The sequence below is a fragment of the Alligator sinensis genome, unplaced genomic scaffold (genome assembly GCF_000455745.1).
Source record: "Alligator sinensis unplaced genomic scaffold, ASM45574v1 scaffold222_1, whole genome shotgun sequence".
In the NCBI taxonomy this organism is placed as follows: domain Eukaryota; kingdom Metazoa; phylum Chordata; order Crocodylia; family Alligatoridae; genus Alligator; species Alligator sinensis.
The window spans coordinates 1,953,704-1,971,527 of NW_005841912.1; the positions used below are offsets into that span (position 1 = coordinate 1,953,704).

The following is a 17,824-nucleotide window of genomic DNA, read 5'->3' on the forward strand; positions in this document are numbered from 1 at the left end:
CCCGACCTTGTTAAGTACCCCTAGGGGTATGCCTACCCCTGGTTGACAACTGCTGTCTTAGATTTTTTAGCCATCAAACCTGCTGCAAAGCACACATTTTCCTTTGGGCGTCTGTATAGTTTTCTGGATCCAATTTTAACATGGAGAGTATGCATTTCATTTTGAATAAGGCTTGAAGCATATATGCAGTTCATTTTTGGTTTGGATATAAAGATACTCAAGGTTAAGGGAAGCCAGACCAATTAGATGCCTTTTTCCTGACACATTTTTTTTTTTTAAGTTTAATTTTAGTGCTGAACTTGGTATCCTTCCAGTTAAGGTAGCTTTGCTTTTTTTTTTTTTTTTTTTTTATAGGAGGTTTTGAATTCCTGCTAAAGGCTTACTTCTTGAGAGGTCTTTCACTCTTTTCTAAACAGAGTATTTTTCCTTAGATGATTTATAGTGACTAAGTTGACTTGTTTCTCACTGTCTTGACTCCAGCCTACTATATACATTAAGACACAAAGCCAAAAAGCTGTAACAGTCGGTGTCTGAAAGTCTGGTCGTCTTTCCTATGCTATATGTAGTAATTAGAAAAATGGACAATATTGTAGTATGGGTCTAGAAGAATATTTAATAAAAAAATACCTCTAACTTCTCTTATCTTGTCTTTTCCTTCTCATTAACTAACAATCCCATTTTGACCAAACGTACACCTGCTTCTGGTAAATCGATATTGCTGTGATTAACTCCAGTGCTGCTGGAGAAGATGGGAGGGTGGGAATGTTTGTCTCTGCTTTTTGCTTTCCTTTATTTCGATGGTCTTCTGCAAATGAATTTCAGCAGCAGAAGTTTGCTACCTATAAGAAAGGAGTGCAGTTTCACAAACCAGGAGGTTTGAAGGATAGTGCTTCAGAAAATGTCATTGAAGACAAGTATTTCACACTTACCCAGATAGTCTGTTCAAAGGAAAACTTGTTTATTTCATAGATGGCAGTTTGGTGATTACTGTCCTGACTAACAAGGACACCAACTAAGCAAGCCTATAAGGGGGGAAATGGGGTTTGTGTACTTTTAAAAAATATTGTATGATATATTAAAGGCCTGAAATTTTGCTTTTGGCATTTTTCTGCATGGATAAAATTTCAGGTTCATCTTGCCCAGAAGACTGCATAGCTAGTTACAGGCTATTCAAAGTTGAGTAATTGAGAGGGAAATGGACTTTTAAAAACACACTTTTTAGCTCAACTAATATTTTAGAGAAAGTTAGCTTTTTTTTTTTGTTTGTTTAATTAGACCTGAAAGCACTTAAACATCTGAGACTAAAGTAAATCTTACAAGAAAATTGTGGGGAAGGGGAGAGGGAGATATTTCTGAATGCATCTTTATTTTTTAAATACATTTTTATTTTTATTTTTTTTTTTTTTGCAGTAGGACTATATGTTTATCTTGGAATTAAACACATGCAAGCAAGAAACAGCTGTTACCAGTGGCTTAGAGAAAAATATATTTTGCTGATTAGGGGGCTGCATTATACTAATAATTTCAAGTACAAATTGTCCATTATTTCTGTCTCATGAGTGCTTTATAGTCCTGTTGTGCCTGTTGTATATTTTGATAAATATTAGTGTGTGCTCTGAAATTGCTAACTTATTTCTTGCAACTTTTATTCTTTATTGATGAACTTTATAAGGTTCTAATAGTTAATATTTGGAATCTTTGCACTAACTTCCTTACTTGATTGTAGCTATTTTGGATTTTTCAGATAAGTCTGAAAGTGGTATGTTCCACAACTTATATTGATCTTCAATGAGTTTTGTGCTTCTAAATTCTTTGATTTCAATTAAACATCACAGTCATAAGTACCTCTTGTGAATGGGGTAATATATGCATTTTAGGTACTAACTTCAAGGTAGGTGATAGATGTACTGCGTTCATCATCTGTTTTTTATTTATTTTTTGTTTGTTTGTTTGTTTGTTTTATTCTTAGGATGGGCATGTGGAAGTTGCTAGATTACTCCTTGACAGCGGTGCTCAAGTGAATATGCCTGCTGATTCTTTTGAGTCTCCATTAACTTTGGCAGCCTGTGGTGGGCATGTTGAGCTGGCAGCATTATTAATTGAACGTGGAGCTAACTTGGAGGAGGTAAATGATGAAGGCTACACACCACTAATGGAAGCAGCCAGAGAAGGCCATGAAGAAATGGTGGCACTATTGCTAGGTCAAGGTAACTAAAATAATGTAACTACTCAAACTTTAAGATTTTTGGTGGCATCTAGGACTATGAATGTACTTGATAATTTTAAGAGCTTATTTTTAACTAAAATGCTTGCATATTTTTTCCTTTTAGTAGCCTTCTTTCAATTGTATTGAGCTGACCTTTTAAAACAAAATTATGATCTTCTAATGAGTTCAAATTAGCAGTAACTGGTAATCTGACCATATATATTTTTCAGAATAGCATTCCATGCTAATCAATCAATATATGTAACTTGTATCTTTAAGTTGACATCTACAGAAACCCACTTTGAGAATTAGTCTTTAAGAAACTTAATATTGCTTATTGTGATTATATAAGCAATCACTGAATATTCAGAGATGCATAAAACATACTGTGTTGGTCACAAATCACTTCAGTAATTCTTTTTGTAACTAAAAATATCTGGCAGTTAAAATCAGCTTTACGTTTGGTTTTTTTAATATTTTTTTCAATAACTAATTTGAGCTTGGGTGGGATTTGTTTTTCTTTTTGGAAGGAGCAAACATCAATGCTCAAACAGAAGAGACTCAAGAAACTGCTCTAACTCTAGCTTGCTGTGGAGGTTTCCTGGAGGTTGCTGATTTTCTTATTAAAGCAGGAGCTGACATAGAACTTGGTTGTTCCACACCTTTAATGGAAGCTGCTCAAGAGGGTCATTTGGAGCTTGTTAAATATTTACTAGCTGCAGGTATGGAGTGGATTTGTGGGTTCTTTTATTTTTCATGGAAAAAAGTGAGTTCTGGCTAAATCTTTAATAGCTGTGTACGAAGTTACACTATAAAGATATGGTATAGATGTTTTATGTTATTTGATATTTTTGGTGTATGCTTATCACTGCCGAGTATGTAATAGCCCAAGCTTCATTTCAGAGGGGATTTGTAACAGAATTTTTGTTAAATATAGCTGATAAAAATCTTTCTTTAAATATTTGTTAAATGTTGAGAAATAGATTTCAAGTTGTACAGTCTCTTTTGCTGAAGGATATAATAGAGACTTGCATTTTTCTCTAGTGTATCACATAATGCTTACATGTTTATTCATACTGTTTCAGGGGCTAATGTGCATGCAACAACAGCAACAGGTGACACAGCACTGACATATGCATGTGAAAATGGTCACACAGATGTAGCAGATGTCTTACTTCAGGCAGGTGCAGATCTGGTAAGCAGTTGCCTTTATTTAAGATGATAATTTTTTAAAAAGCTACATTTTACATTTGTATTCAGTGCAAAAATGTGTGCCTGCCTTGCTTTTTCTTTATTATATTTCACATTAGTTGCATAAATGATGGTTTAGATAGCTTTTTATCACATGGGAATTTTTTATCCCAGCTTCAGAATACCTGTAGAGCCTTACAGTGCCAAAAAAATTGAAGCAAGCTGCAAGTTTGTGTGTGTATGTGTGTTAAAGACATATGGCCCAAGCATTAACCATTTTCTACTTTGAACATTTTAATACATCATAATTTCATCAAAAAATGAGATTTTTATAAAGGTGTATACAAAATCCTGTCATACCATTAATGTTGAGTTAGGCTTTGACTATCACCAGTTGTTAAACAGTAAAATGTTTCAATTTGTGAAATATTGTAGTCTGGATTTTAAGACCCTTTAGAATCTTTAATTTTCATATTCTTTCTAGGAACATGAGTCAGAAGGTGGAAGAACTCCTTTAATGAAAGCTGCAAGAGCAGGTCATGTTTGCACTGTTCAGTTCTTGATTAGCAAAGGTGAGTTTTTGAGAAGTTGCATAATAATTCCTTTTAAAGGAAGTATCAAAGATACTCTATGTGCATACATGTTTACAGTATAGGTTTAGATAATGCTACTACAAAGATAATTTTAATATGGTATTTTATAGAGCATTTGTGTTGCATTTGCATTAAAAAAAAATTAACTGAATTGTGCTGATTCTTTTTTAGTTGCTCTTCACATATGATTATTTTTTTAGTTAAATATATATTTGATCCCCAATTGTCAATTTTATCTACCATTTTATCAGAATATTGGTTAATTGTAGGCCATATAAGCTATAGTTTTGCTCTCAGCTTCATTAGATCTATTTTAATAACTCTGGAGTTACTTAAGCAGCTAATTTTCATAGGTTATTACTTTCAAATTTAGAAGCACTAAATGATCATCTGTTATCACTGAGTTCATTGGGAATCATGGTATGGCTTTGGGGCTCTGAAAATCAGACTTCTTGGATCCACCTATTTATCTGCTTGAAGATGATGAAATCTTCTGGGTGTTGCATAGGTTTAAAAATCAAATTAATGTTAGATGTCTTTTCATAAAAACAACAAAAAAATTGTTGCGAGTGATGTTGCAGAACCAGAATCAACCGTAAACTTGAGTTTGGGTCACAGCTTTGATCCATTATTAACGTTCTTCCGTATGCCAAGCTTACTACTTTACAAAGTTTTTCTACCCTACTTTGGAACTTAATTGGTCCTAGGGATGTGAAAGGTTAAATGGTAAGTATATTCATACTGTTAATGCATTATAGGTAACATTTTGTGCCAGACACAGTCTGGTGAAGAAGGGAAATGGAGTAGTGCCCCAGGAAAGCAACTAGTCATAGCGTGCAACTCCACCTCTGCCTCCCTCTCCTGCATTGTCTTGCTAACTTGGGAGGGAGGAGGGGAGACTAGTTGAACTATGCAGTTTCATCTCTGCCTCCGTCTCCCTGCATGCTGACTTGGGAGGGTGGGGGAGGACTAGTCTCAATACAGGAGTGGTAGGTATGTGTTATTGGTTAACTGTTTAACCAACATCATTAGAGGAGTTTAAACAGGCACTTTATTTAAATGATATCAACATCCCTAATTGGTCCATAGTCTTCATGTTGGCATCCTTTTCCCTTCGGACTTTGGAGGGTGAAAAAACTCTGAATACATTAGTTATTATTTCAGGGCTATAGGTTGTGGCCATATTGGTCAAAGGACATAGGCAGACAAGGTTTTTTGGGGTAAATCTGATAGCTTTTATCTTTTTGAGTTGGCCTAATAAAAGATACCAGATTTACCCAAAGAACCTTGTCTGCCTTAGTTACTATTTGCCACTGACTAAAAAAAGGGACTCTGTCCTTTTGATTAACAGGCAAGGGTGCCAACTCTATGGATGCTCTGGAGCTCAAGCATTCACAGGGCAAAAAAACTGTAGGTGCTCATCCCCCACGAGCCACAGCAGTGTCTGTAAAGATCAGGCACTTTGGTGGGGTTTTTTGGCATTTTTAGCTAAAGCTTATTCAATCAGCTAGTAGATAAAAGCACCAAAGACGCTCCCCTAAAGCACCTGATCTCTACAGATATTGGATGAGTCAGGTTAAAGTAACATGCTACCTCTTCTGGGCATGTGTGGGGTTGCTTTCCCTGCTCCTCCTCCCTCCACCCCCCAAGAAAGCACTCACCAGCAGAAAACAAAGCTGGCACCTATGGTAATGGGAGGCACTAATACAACTAAGCTGCTGTTATACTTTGACTAATAGTATCACATGCTATAAGGTATTTCATTTCATGATTATAAGTACAGATAGGTGACTTAAAGAGATTAATATTCCTGGTATTTTCCCTTCTCCATGTTCAGCAAATGTTAGCAATTGCCTAACAAATAAAATATGTTTTCGTCAGAAATTCTGTTTTCATATTAATCAGCAAAATGGAGGAAACCAGTAAGGCATAATAATATTTGCCCAATGTTGCTGTATAGGTTGTAAGTCTGTTACCATGGAGTATTATTTGAAATGTGTTTGTTGTTATTTATTTATTTATTTTAGTTGAATGTGGAAGTAGGCATTAAGTTTTGAAACAAGAAAAGTTGCAACACTTGTTACAATTGTAAAATCTTTCTGTAAATTTACTTTTCCTCACCATCCTTTCTCTCTTCTATACACTCAAGGAGCAAATGTGAATCGGACTACAGCTAACAATGATCATACAGTACTGTCACTGGCCTGTGCAGGAGGTCACTTGGCAGTTGTGGAGTTATTGCTAGCTCATGGAGCTGATCCTACACACAGACTAAAAGTATGTTCTAGCATTTTATTTTTTTTAAACATTATCTTCTGGTTACTCTTACTTTTAGAAATAAATGTAATACACCCAACAATATTGGAATACATGAAATGGAGTTCATAATGACATTATAAACACTGAAAATACTGAACAGAATCATCCCTTGTCCAAATGAATTTTGCCATAAATAGTGCTTGAAGGAGTGTAAGTGTATTACTCACAAAGTCATGAATTCTTTTCCCAAGAAGGTAGATGGAATTAGTAAGATTCCAAATGGGCAGAGAATTAGTTTTAGAAAAATGTAACTTTCTTGATATTTTTTTAATGTTAATGCACATTGTTGTATTTATTGTTAAAACTGAATTATAAGGTTTCAAAGCACTTCTAAAGAACCAAGAACTTTTGAAAGAAATTGTGACAGCGACTTGCCTTTTTAGAATACGTTGTATATAGATCGTTCTCTCAGCTGACAAAATGATTCAGTGAGTCTTTTATGCTATTCTCTTTTTCTAAAGCAGTGTGTGGTCTCTTGCAGGATGGTTCAACTATGTTAATAGAGGCAGCCAAAGGTGGTCATACCAGCGTGGTTTGTTACCTCTTAGATTATCCAAACAACTTGCTTTCTGCTCCTGCACCTGATGCCACCCAGTTGACCCCTCCATCCCATGACCTAAATAGGGTAAGATGCAAGTGCTAATATAATTGACACACAACTTCCTTTCCTTTGCATTTCCACTTAAAGTTCAGGCAACAAAAACATGCAGTAATTCAGTTTTCATGTCCTAAAACATAAGCTAATGTGTATTATAGTTTACATGGTGAGCTTTTGTGAAAAAATGGCATAAATTTGAAGACCGAACTGAAGGTCAAATATTAGCTTTACTATGCATTCTTATCCATTTCCTCTTAATTTGTCAATTTTACTGAAAAACACTAAGGGGGAAAATGTCAGTAATTAAAAATAGCAATTCTACAGTGAGAAGCTTTACTAGAATATTTGCAGACAGCTGTGGCAAAGTTTGCACTGCTGGTCTACAGTGGCTTGCCATATTCAAAGTGGTGGTTAAATTTACAATATTTGCTGTTTATGTTAAATGTGTGGAGTCCTCAGAAACCAAATTTACAGTAATCAAAAACTGTTAGCAACTGTTGACATTTGAATTTGAGATGGTAAAAGGTATTAAACATTATCTGGTAAATGTTATGCATGCAACTTTTGTAACATATACATTTTATTAATATTTTATTGAAGTATAACCTCTAGGTTAAGTACATAGGGAGAGAAGAAAAGTAATCTATTAGTGTCCAATGTTTTAGGCTCCTCGTGTACCAGTGCAGGCACTGCCCATGGTCGTCCCACCCCAGGAGCCTGACAAACCCCCTGCCAATGTCGCTACAACCCTACCCATCAGAAGTAAAGGTCAGTTGTAGTTCTGCAGATTACTTTTTAAAAAATCTTTCTAGGTAGATAATGTAGGCTTGCTTTTTCACTTACATGAGAAGTTCTTATAGAAAATGGTCATGGAATCAGTCAAGAAAGCTTCTAAGGACTGTTTTTACCCAAATAAAATGTTAACTATTGGTTATCCTTTTTTTTGAACAATTGGAAATTGTCAAGAAATCTGCCTTCATAAAAGTATTACAAAATGTGTGGTTGGTTGTCAAGACTAATGTGAAATGTCAGTTGACAACCAGTTTAAGCCTAATAAAGAAAACGTAAATAATTTTAGTTTTCTAAAATTGTCAGTAATACCATAGTTCGCTTGCATTTTAAATTTTTAAGACGATGGTTTGGATAAGGGCTTGACGATCTTTTAAAGGCAGAATTTCTTGGATTGGATTGTAAAATGTTGAATCTGTGAAATGTGACTCTGGTCCACTTTGGACACTTAATTTTGCATCTAATTCAGATATTCTGCATTTTTATAGTAATTTTTAATATAATATAAAGTTCTACATAATGTGGTGTGTGTGTGATAAAATATATTTTGTATATATGCCTGTATTCTCCAAATATTACATAAGTCTTACTCGAAGAAACTGATAGAAGAACTGGTTTTTAATCTCCCTTCCACCCTTAATTTTAATCACTTTTCTCCTTTACTTATAACATGTAGAATGGTACCTTTTCCAACTGGTACAGCAGACAGTGTCTGCTAAATTGTTTTGGACTTGCTCACAAAAGATGTATTGGACAACAAAGTCCATCGTGCGTTCTTAATGTGAAGACTGAATTCCGTGCCTCTCCTGGTTTGGGAACTGAGGTTGAACCCATGCAAATTCATGTCTTCCATGTGGACCACCTAAAGGTTGTAAATGCCCATTCAGAGTGTTGATTTGAATTTAGTTCCTTAATACTTGAGGTTCTAATATACTGGAGGTCAAGCTGATACAGCTGGACTCCCAAGTGTGAAAGTATTCAGTATTCTTACTAAAAGATTTTAGAAACTCTCTGTCACCCAAGTTAAAGTTACAAAGCTGATTATCTACAAGAAAACTTGCCCTACCCCTCAAATATTGATATTTTTTCTGGGCTTTAGGCTTTTCCATGCAATTAACTTGGCAGACTCTCTAAACACAAAACATCAAGTCTAAAGACAGTGTCGTCTTCCCTTGCTTTTTTTTAATCTGAACATACAACTTGCATACTACAGGTCTTGAGGCAGTCATTTCCTATTTGCAGATATTAAACGAATTTTGGAATAAATACCTTATTGTAGCACAGCTTTGTACCACTGTATTAAAACTTACAATTAGATGTGGTTTTCTTTACCAAGGGCCTTACAGTACACTTCCACCTTCTATGGGTGCCGTACCTTGGTGCATAACTGCCCATTAAACATCCAAACAGTAGCTCTGTAATGAGGATGCCATTCATGTGCACTTCCATTGGTTCTGAGGGGGTTTCTTTTTCACACAGCTGCTTCTAAACAAAAGTCCAGCAGCCATTTGCCAGCAAACAACCAGGATGTACAGGGTTACACCACCAATCAGTCTCCAGAGAGCATTGTAGAAGAGGCTCAGGGCAAGTTAACAGAGCTGGAGCAGAGGATAAAAGAAGCCATAGAAAAGAATGCTCAACTGCAGTCCTTGGAATTGGCACATGCTGACCAGCTCACCAAGGAGAAGATTGAGGAGCTGAACAAAACGAGAGAGGAACAAATTCAGAAGAAACAAAAGATTTTGGAGGAACTGCAGAAAGTAGAGCGAGAATTACAACTGAAAACCCAGCAGCAGCTAAAAAAGCAATATCTAGAGGTTAAAGCGCAAAGAATTCAGCTTCAGCAGCAGCAGCAGCAGCAGTCTTGCCAGCATCTGGGACTACTTACTCCTGTTGCGGTTGGAGAACAGCTTTCAGAGGGAGAGTATGCACGGTTACAACAAGTGGACCCCATCTTGCTCAAAGATGATCCTCAGCAAACTGCTGCACAGATGGGTTTTGCACCAATTCAGCCTTTGGCGATGCCACAAGCTTTGCCTCTGGCAACAGGTTCCTTACCTCCAGGGTCCATCGCAAATCTTACAGAACTGCAAGGTGTTATAGTTGGACAGCCAGTATTGGGCCAAGCACAGCTGGCAGGGCTGGGGCAAGGAATTCTGACAGAAACACAGCAAGGGTTAATGGTAGCCAGCCCTGCTCAGACCCTCAATGACACGCTGGATGACATCATGGCAGGTGGGTTTATATTGTTATGAGCAGGTATAATATATGATTTGCTTAAAGCCAGCCATTGAGAGTATGTCCACACCCCTGTTTTTATTTCAACTATTACAAGAATGAGGTCATGCCCATTTGACAGGTTGGTATGTTATATTTGAGAAATGGCATTTTACCTTGGATAGATGTTTAAGCCACAAATGAAACACTAGTACTATTGAAACCCATTTCCAGCTCTAGAACACTAGCGTGATAATGTCATTCTTCAATGCTTGTACCAGTTTATTAAGTTTTTGGAATAGGCCTTGTATCCATTATTGTACATCTAGCAAGCCTCCACCTTAAATGGGCATTTGCATTTTAAAATTAGAGCTGCCATAGCTGACCTTTCAAAGTTATTATTTAAGACTAATATAAAATTGAATTGTAAGCAAACCAGAGATATGGTTAGAAATCAGAAGAAGCTAATATTGATTTACAGTTGCCCATGAAAACTGAAACAAATGAAATATAAAGCGATTGCATTTTTACAATAAGCCTCTTTTTATTGCAGCTTTTAAATTACTGTATCAGATTATTCTGTTAAAATTACATTATAACCATCATTATTAATCTTAAATTAAAAATATTAACTACAAAGTGCTGGTTATCCTGGCATATACCAGTTAGAATCACATCAGTGGGCTAATCTGGAATCTGAGCCTAGAGATGTTAAAGCTATATTGTCGTTGTCTAGATACTGGGGAAGTTGCAAGAACAAATTGTATTGTAGGACAGAGAATGAAATGGGGAATACTTTCAAATATTCAGGACAGTTTTCAAGCCTGGGTGCCTAAAAATTAAGCTCATAAGGAATGGTTTGATTTATTTATTTATTTATTTATTTATTTATTTTTTCTTCCAGGATTACTGAACCAGCTCTCTCTCTGTCCAGGTCAATGCGTGCTATTGCTACTTGGCCCCTTTGAAATTCAATCCAGTGTTATAAGAGCTTGGTTTTAGGCACATAGGTTTGAAAATGCTGCCAGGCAAAATTTAAATTAACACTCAAGAAAATTGATTGATTTGTTATTGATTGGTATTGGTCATGAAGATTTTCCTTTGCATATATGACTAGGAACCTACTATTGGTAGATGCATCTGTCAGGTTAAATTCATGTAATTTTTGGCAGTAATTAAATGTAAGTACAAGTACTGCGTTTAATATTCTGTATTAGAGGGCAGCTGTTTAAATATTTCCAAATGCTTTTCTGGAAGAGTAGATTTTTGCATAGTTTGCTTCTGAAACACATTTCTATGTCATGTTTTTATTAGATCTGCATGCATTTTTCCAAAGAAGATGCCTTAATGGCAAACTTAGTTTCTTAGTTGGAAGAAATTCATTGTTGAATTACCTACCATCTAAGTCACCCACGTAATGTTTATAGACTAAATAAACTGTATAGATAAATTGCAAGATACTTGTGAAACTTAACTTGTAGAGTATGGGTTCAGGATGGTACATTACATGGAAGATGAGTTTGGCTTAACACAAAATGTAATAATACTATATTGATATGAACTCCATAGATTTCATGACATATCTCCATTCGTTGTTTTCTAGATCTTGGAGAAGGCTTTGGTTGAGTTATACTGGAAGTTGTTTTTACTTGCTGCCTGGCATAGAAAACCACCTGTTTGTGTTTCATCTTAAGTATTTAAAAATTCTTGAGTTAAATGAGAAATTGAACATGTCTGCACTAAGAATGTTTGGCCAGGTTAGCAAGGACTTCCTGATATAGTTGTAGCACTTGGTCCACACCAGGGCTTCTGGCTAGTACAGCTCTGTCAAAGAGTAGACATCTCTATCCCTGACTAATAAAGTACATTAGTAAAACTTTGTTGTGCAGACTTTGCCTAGGATAGTATTAGAGAAGTTCAGAGATGCTCAGTTGCTTTAGCTGTTCGTGGTAGATGGTGGGTCTTCAGGATATAACTGGAAAAAATTAACAGAGCACCAGAAAAAAAAATTAAAAGGTAAACAAGTTAAATTATTTGAAAAAATACTTTTTACTTGTTCAAGGTCATTGACATCTCTTGCAGAATAAAAGTTACAAGGAAAGAGCTCTGCTTTCGCATCAGATGTTGTTAATGTTATTTCGGCTTGTATTGGGTGTGGTGAATCCTGAATTCATGCCCTTGTGAATTAGAAACATTTCAGTTGACTGTGAAATGTGTATGGTTTTAATCAAAGCTGCCTAGAAGTTATGCTAATTCATTGATATAAATACTAATTTATTAAAAATACAATTTCAGAGTCCCTTTACCTGTCACAGCTTCCCCATCTAATATTAGATGTTTTATTTTATTCAGATATTTCTTGCAGTTAGTCTGTTAATGATTACCTTCAAGTCAAATTAAAAATTAATAGGAACACATTTGCATGACATCTGAGGATTAAATTCCCGTAGAGCACCTTTGCTGGATCAGTAGGTCACATTTGCAGTTCACAAGTGGCTAAATTAGGTTGTAGGAAAGTGACTTGACAGATGTCACACAGGAACTCATTAACATACCTAAGGTTAGAATCCCCAGATCCTGAGGCCCTGTCCTCTTTTGTAACCCTTTGTAAATACTTCCAGTGTGCATTAGTCTCACTGGAAAGAGTAGGTTATTGCAACAGCACTTTAACTGCTCTTTTCAAGGATTTTACTGTGCTATCAGTAGTATAGAACAGTAATACCTACATCTGTTTTTGATACCTATTCTTGATATCCTGTCAAAGCAGCTGCATGAAGAAAGTTAAGCACAATTTATTACTTTTTATTGGTCCATTGACTACAAGGTATGAACTTTGTGCAAGGAAAGAAATTTCTGTAGCAATCACTGAAGCGGTATTCTGCCATTTATACCAGTATTTTGCATTAAAATGTACCTGAAAATATCTACTAGAAACATGCTACAATAAGTGAATTCTCAAACTTCATGTTAATAGATGTGTTAATTTTTAGAACAGGCATTGTATACGCAAATTTATATTTGGAACATGCCTTTTAACAATTGTGTTTTGGGATATCATTGTGAGAATGTAGTTTGCATGAATCCATAATCACATGTGCTAGGAACATTTTCGATAACTGCAAGATAATACATAAAACTGTCTTTTGGGGGGGGAGTTTTGGACACCTTGGAAAAACTGGAAGTGTGAAATCATAACTATGATTTTACTTATTTTAATTTTTACTATTTAACAAATCAGACATTTACTTTCATCATGGTATCAACCATCACACCTCATATTACATCAATATAGCATGAAAAAAATTCTTAGAATTCTGTTGTTGGCATTACTGACTGCTCATTCATAACTTGTTAATGATGGTGAGAAAACCAATAAGAAAGATACTTATGTTAATTATAATGTTAACAAATTCAAAACTGGACTTCAAATAAATAAGAAATCTTGCATTTTATGAGGAAAATAGTTCCAATACTTAATGAATTACACTGCCTAGCATTACCCACTGATTCAAAAGTGGAAGGATATATTAATTACTTATACACTTGTACCAAATATGGCCATGTGTCTGTTTTAAAATATCAGGCTTATTTTCGAAATGAGCTTTTTATAAGGATTTATATAGCTCCAAAGGAGATTAGTTTATATAGGCTTTGCTCAGTACATATTAGAGTTTACATTTATTTGTGCACTTGTTTTGTTTCTCCTCTCCCATATTAGAAGTATAAGCTAACCAGGGATGGGAGCAGTAGGGAAATTATGTCTGTTGTGAGGACATACCTTCTAGGTCTAGATGGAATTTGAGATCTGGAAAACTAATCTACTTTAAGAATACTTAATTGGGGTATTTCATAATGCCAGTAAATGAGAAAAACAAGTGCAAAATGCCCAAGTAAACGTTAATTGAATACTATACAATTTCAAATTTCTATTGGAAATAAATTTTCAGTAAAAATGTGATACTCCCATGTCCCTCCTTTTGCTCCTGTTTTGCAGGTGAGGCAGGAGGAAGGTGTCTGAAAATGTGATTGCCTTAGCAATACTCAGAGTTTGTAGCTCTGGACCCACATATATGAAGCAAATTGTCCTAATTTCAATGCAATTTGAAATAAAATCACCTTATCTCTAACATTCCTTAGGCGTTTGCCTAAATACTGAAACAAATACAAAATCTGTATTTTGAATTTTTCTACTATGATGCATCTCAGAGGAAGAGGCAGAAAATTAACTTTACATGCCCATGATGGAAAAAAAAATGTGGCTCTGATAATAGTAAGTGCTTTAAAAAATAGGTTTTTTCTTTAGTAAAATTAGGTGGCCCACTTAAGTATTCATTATGGCTAGGAGAATGCTAGAGTCTTCATGGTTTACTGAAAACTTAGTTGACTTGTTTATATGCTAGTGATTTTGATTACATTTGGGATATACACGTTAAAATATATGCCTTTTCTGATCTGGAAACTTACTGGGATTTAAAGTAGGGGTGCACCGATAGAGATTTTTGCGGCTGATACTGATAGCCGATTTTTAAGGAGGCATATTGGCCAATACCGATCTGATTTCTGAAACCAGCTCGGCAACGTGGAGAGCTGCCTTCAGCTGGTAAGTCCGGTGTGGTGGAAGGGGAGCGAGGAGGAAAGGAGTGTAGGGGGGCCAATCTGCCCCTGTGGTGAGGGGCAGTGTCGAGCTGGGGGCTAGGGCACGGGCTGGCGCCAGGGATGCCCAGCTGGGGCGGGGCGAGTATGGACTGCCGCAGCCCGTCCAGGGGACGGTGGCTCCTGCCACTCAGCCAGGAACCGCTGGGTCCTCCCGCTGCTTGTCTGGGAGGGTACGGGGAGGCATGTGCCCCTGTAGCATGTGCCCCCCCACCTCAGCCCCCTCCGAGCACAGTTTTGCCCTGCCCGGAAGAGCTTGGCACAGCCCTGGCCCCACCCTACCCTGCACAGATCTGGGGGCACACCCCCTTGCCCTATGCCCTCCTGGATGAGCGGCGGGAGCTGTTGGATGAGCAGGCGAGTGCTGGATAATCCGCCGAACCAGCAGCTCCCGGCCAAGCTGCACACAGCGGTGGGAGCCACTCCCCCACCTACGCCCCCCAGACAAGCTGTGGCTCAGTCCCGTCCCGTCCCGTCCCAGCGCAGCAGTGCTTGCCCCAGCTCCACACCCTTTCTCGCCATGGGGGCCTTAATCTGCCTCACCTCTGCTTCCACCACAACAAAATTACCAGCTGGAGGCAGCTCTTCCTGCTGCCAGGCTGTGCTCTTTGCTGCCTGTGCTGCGCTGCAGCTGTGCACATGCACAGCCCATTTATCGGCCAAATTACCAACTCGATATGGCCGATTTCGAATATAGTATATTTTCTTTATATCCGTGCCTATCTGATATCGGACCAGTGTATCGGTGCACCTCTAATTTAAAGGTACCCTCAGTGTTGTTAAGTTTACAGTACACATCTTTATCTTTCATTTTATTGGCAAATCATACTGTAAAACTGTAAAGTGTATATTTTCCCAATCAATTATGACTGCAGATAAGTACGTAATATAAGGATTGTAAAAAATTATACTTATTTACTGTCTCCTCTGCTAGGGTGCATAAAATTGTTCATTTACAAATTGTACAATAAACTTTATTGAACTATGTGTTAGACCCCCCCCCCCAAGCGCTACTGTCACAATATTTATTATTACAAAAAGGCTTAAATTGAATTAAGAACTACAAGATAGAATAGTTTTTTAAGGCATACTCACTTTGGTAGCTCCTGCTGTAATTGATGCATCTTTTTTTTCTCCACTGTATTGGGGCACGTACTTACCCATTTATTTGAAGATCTCCTGAGTTAGAACTGGTTTTTGATAAAGAATTAATTATAATTTCTAATGATACTATAAACTTTTTATGTGCTACATACAGCATTGATAATTTTCTTTTTCTGGTGTATTGATCACTTGCATCTCCCACCATTCATTCTGCATTAAGTTTAACTTATTAGTTTCCTGTAAGGTTGCTGTGTGACTGTAGAGCCCCTGGATAAAATATGATGGTTCATTACAATTGTATTAGCTTTGGGGATTTACAGTGGCTCATGCCACTTGAAAACTAATAATTAAAAATAAATTTAAAAATGGCAGTAAATTCAGAGTTCAGATTTTGTTGGTATTTAGGAAGATTTCAGTTTCTGACCGCATATCCTATAAAACAACAAACAAACAATGGATTGAGAACTCAGACTCACAGTTTCCTCGTTTTTATTATAAATCAAATCTCCTGGCTATTTTTTTTAGACCACATCATTGTATAAGAGGGATAACAAGCTATATCTGCTTTAGGTAATGATGGATGCCTTATGAGCATTAATGCCTGTGCCTAAAATCTTGGAATATGATGTCCCTTCAGGTAGAACTTGCTCAGACCTTATCTTCTTGTTCTTTTTATGCCAGATTATCCAGACATTAGGTCCTACATCAGTACTCCTGTCCATACCCAGTGATAACGTACTTAATATTACAACAGGTTGGGGTTTTTTTTGCTTACAGTACCTTTAGCCATCCTGCTGATGTACATGAAAGCTAGCGAGTCGAGGCAGACTAATGAGTCCTAATTAAATCTGTTTACTAGTGACCAGAAACTGTTGCTGTCTCTTAATGGTCTGCTCTAAATCGGTGATTTTACTTTATTTCCAGCAGTTGGCATCTCCTAGCAGTCCAAGCAGGAGAACCAAGAATTGTTAATGCAATTAGTGCAGAGAGAAAACAGTGGTCTCTTTGGAAAAGTGCTTGGGCAGGATGGTGAGATGCTGTGATGAAAGTTGCCTTAATGCCCAGGTTGGGACTTGCTATTTAGCTAAATAAAAGGTTTCATTATGCAGAGGTGGTAATTTGGTATGTTTTCCAAGTGTTTGATCAGCCTAAAAATGACACCAAGAAGAAATAAACTTCAAAAAATAGTATTAATGCATGAGTCCCACATAGGTACTCTGTTTTGTATAGTGAAAAAAACCTAGCAATTGGCATTTCACTCTTTGTAATTACTATAGTTAGAACTAACACCTGAGATAAGCTAATTACATGAAGGATAACTTTTTTTTTCAAATAATTTATCCATTGCATGTTTGATAGCATTTGTATGTTCTCCAATATAGTTGGTCACTTTTTTCCATACTGGAAAGGTCTTTGGACATCGGAAAGGAAAATAGGAAAAACATAATTCCTTTAACAACATAAAACACATTTAAGGATTATCTGTCAGAAACTGAAAGACCTGAAAATTAGATGGGCATTAAAATTGGTTATATTATTCTTTATTTTAATGCTTTATAAAATGCTTTAAGAACCTGATTAAAAAAAAAAAAAAAAGAAGTTCTGTAGGGATATACTATGCTATTTTGATGCAAGTTAAAAAATCATATTTATAAAAAGTTACTTCCTTTTTCTGTGGCAGCACCTTTCATCAGTGCCATTATCAAAATGACTTCTAAAAATATCTGTTTTTCTTGGTTAATATAATTTTTTATATTTGTTCAGGAGCTTCTGTATTAGAATTGCTGATGTTTTGCGTTAGTGATTAGTGATGGGATTTGAGTCTAGGAGTCCTTGTTAGTCAACGAGTGGCTTAAATATCTAGTTAGTCTGGCCTGACTATGCTCCAGTTGCTTGTAAATGGCACGGGACTTTTTTAATCCAATTAGTCATACCTCCATGGAGAAAAAGGATCTTACCAGGAAAAGATGCTGAGTTTTTGGGGGGAGTTTTTCTCCAGAGATGGTATTTTACTGTATTTATTTGATTCCAAGACAAGTGATTTTCCCCTCATTTGATTTGAGGGAGGGGCACTCATTCTGGAATCAAGTACAAGGCAGCATGGAGGCAGGCAGTAAGCAGCTGCGGCTACCGAAGCTGCAGTGTCCACCGCCC

General features: G+C 36.6%; 1 protein-coding gene across 9 annotated transcripts in view; it reads left to right on the top strand.

Annotated features, from left to right (window-relative positions):
* The window catches only part of ANKRD17 (ankyrin repeat domain 17), a 137,965-nt gene that overhangs the window by 73,871 nt on the left and 46,270 nt on the right, over positions 1-17,824 (top strand). For 5 of the 9 annotated variants that reach the window (XM_025198058.1, XM_025198057.1, XM_006018767.3 and 2 more), the window contains 8 exons: positions 1,970-2,207; positions 2,737-2,928; positions 3,292-3,401; positions 3,882-3,969; positions 6,140-6,267; positions 6,791-6,934; positions 7,573-7,675; positions 9,176-9,931. In XM_025198058.1, coding sequence (XP_025053843.1) covers positions 1,970-2,207; positions 2,737-2,928; positions 3,292-3,401; positions 3,882-3,969; positions 6,140-6,267; positions 6,791-6,934; positions 7,573-7,675; positions 9,176-9,931 — 1,759 coding nt within the window. The remainder of the gene's footprint in view (positions 1-1,969; positions 2,208-2,736; positions 2,929-3,291; positions 3,402-3,881; positions 3,970-6,139; positions 6,268-6,790; positions 6,935-7,572; positions 7,676-9,175; positions 9,932-17,824) is intronic. The other 4 variants (XM_025198061.1, XM_025198062.1, XM_006018768.3 and 1 more) reach the window with 2 other exon arrangements.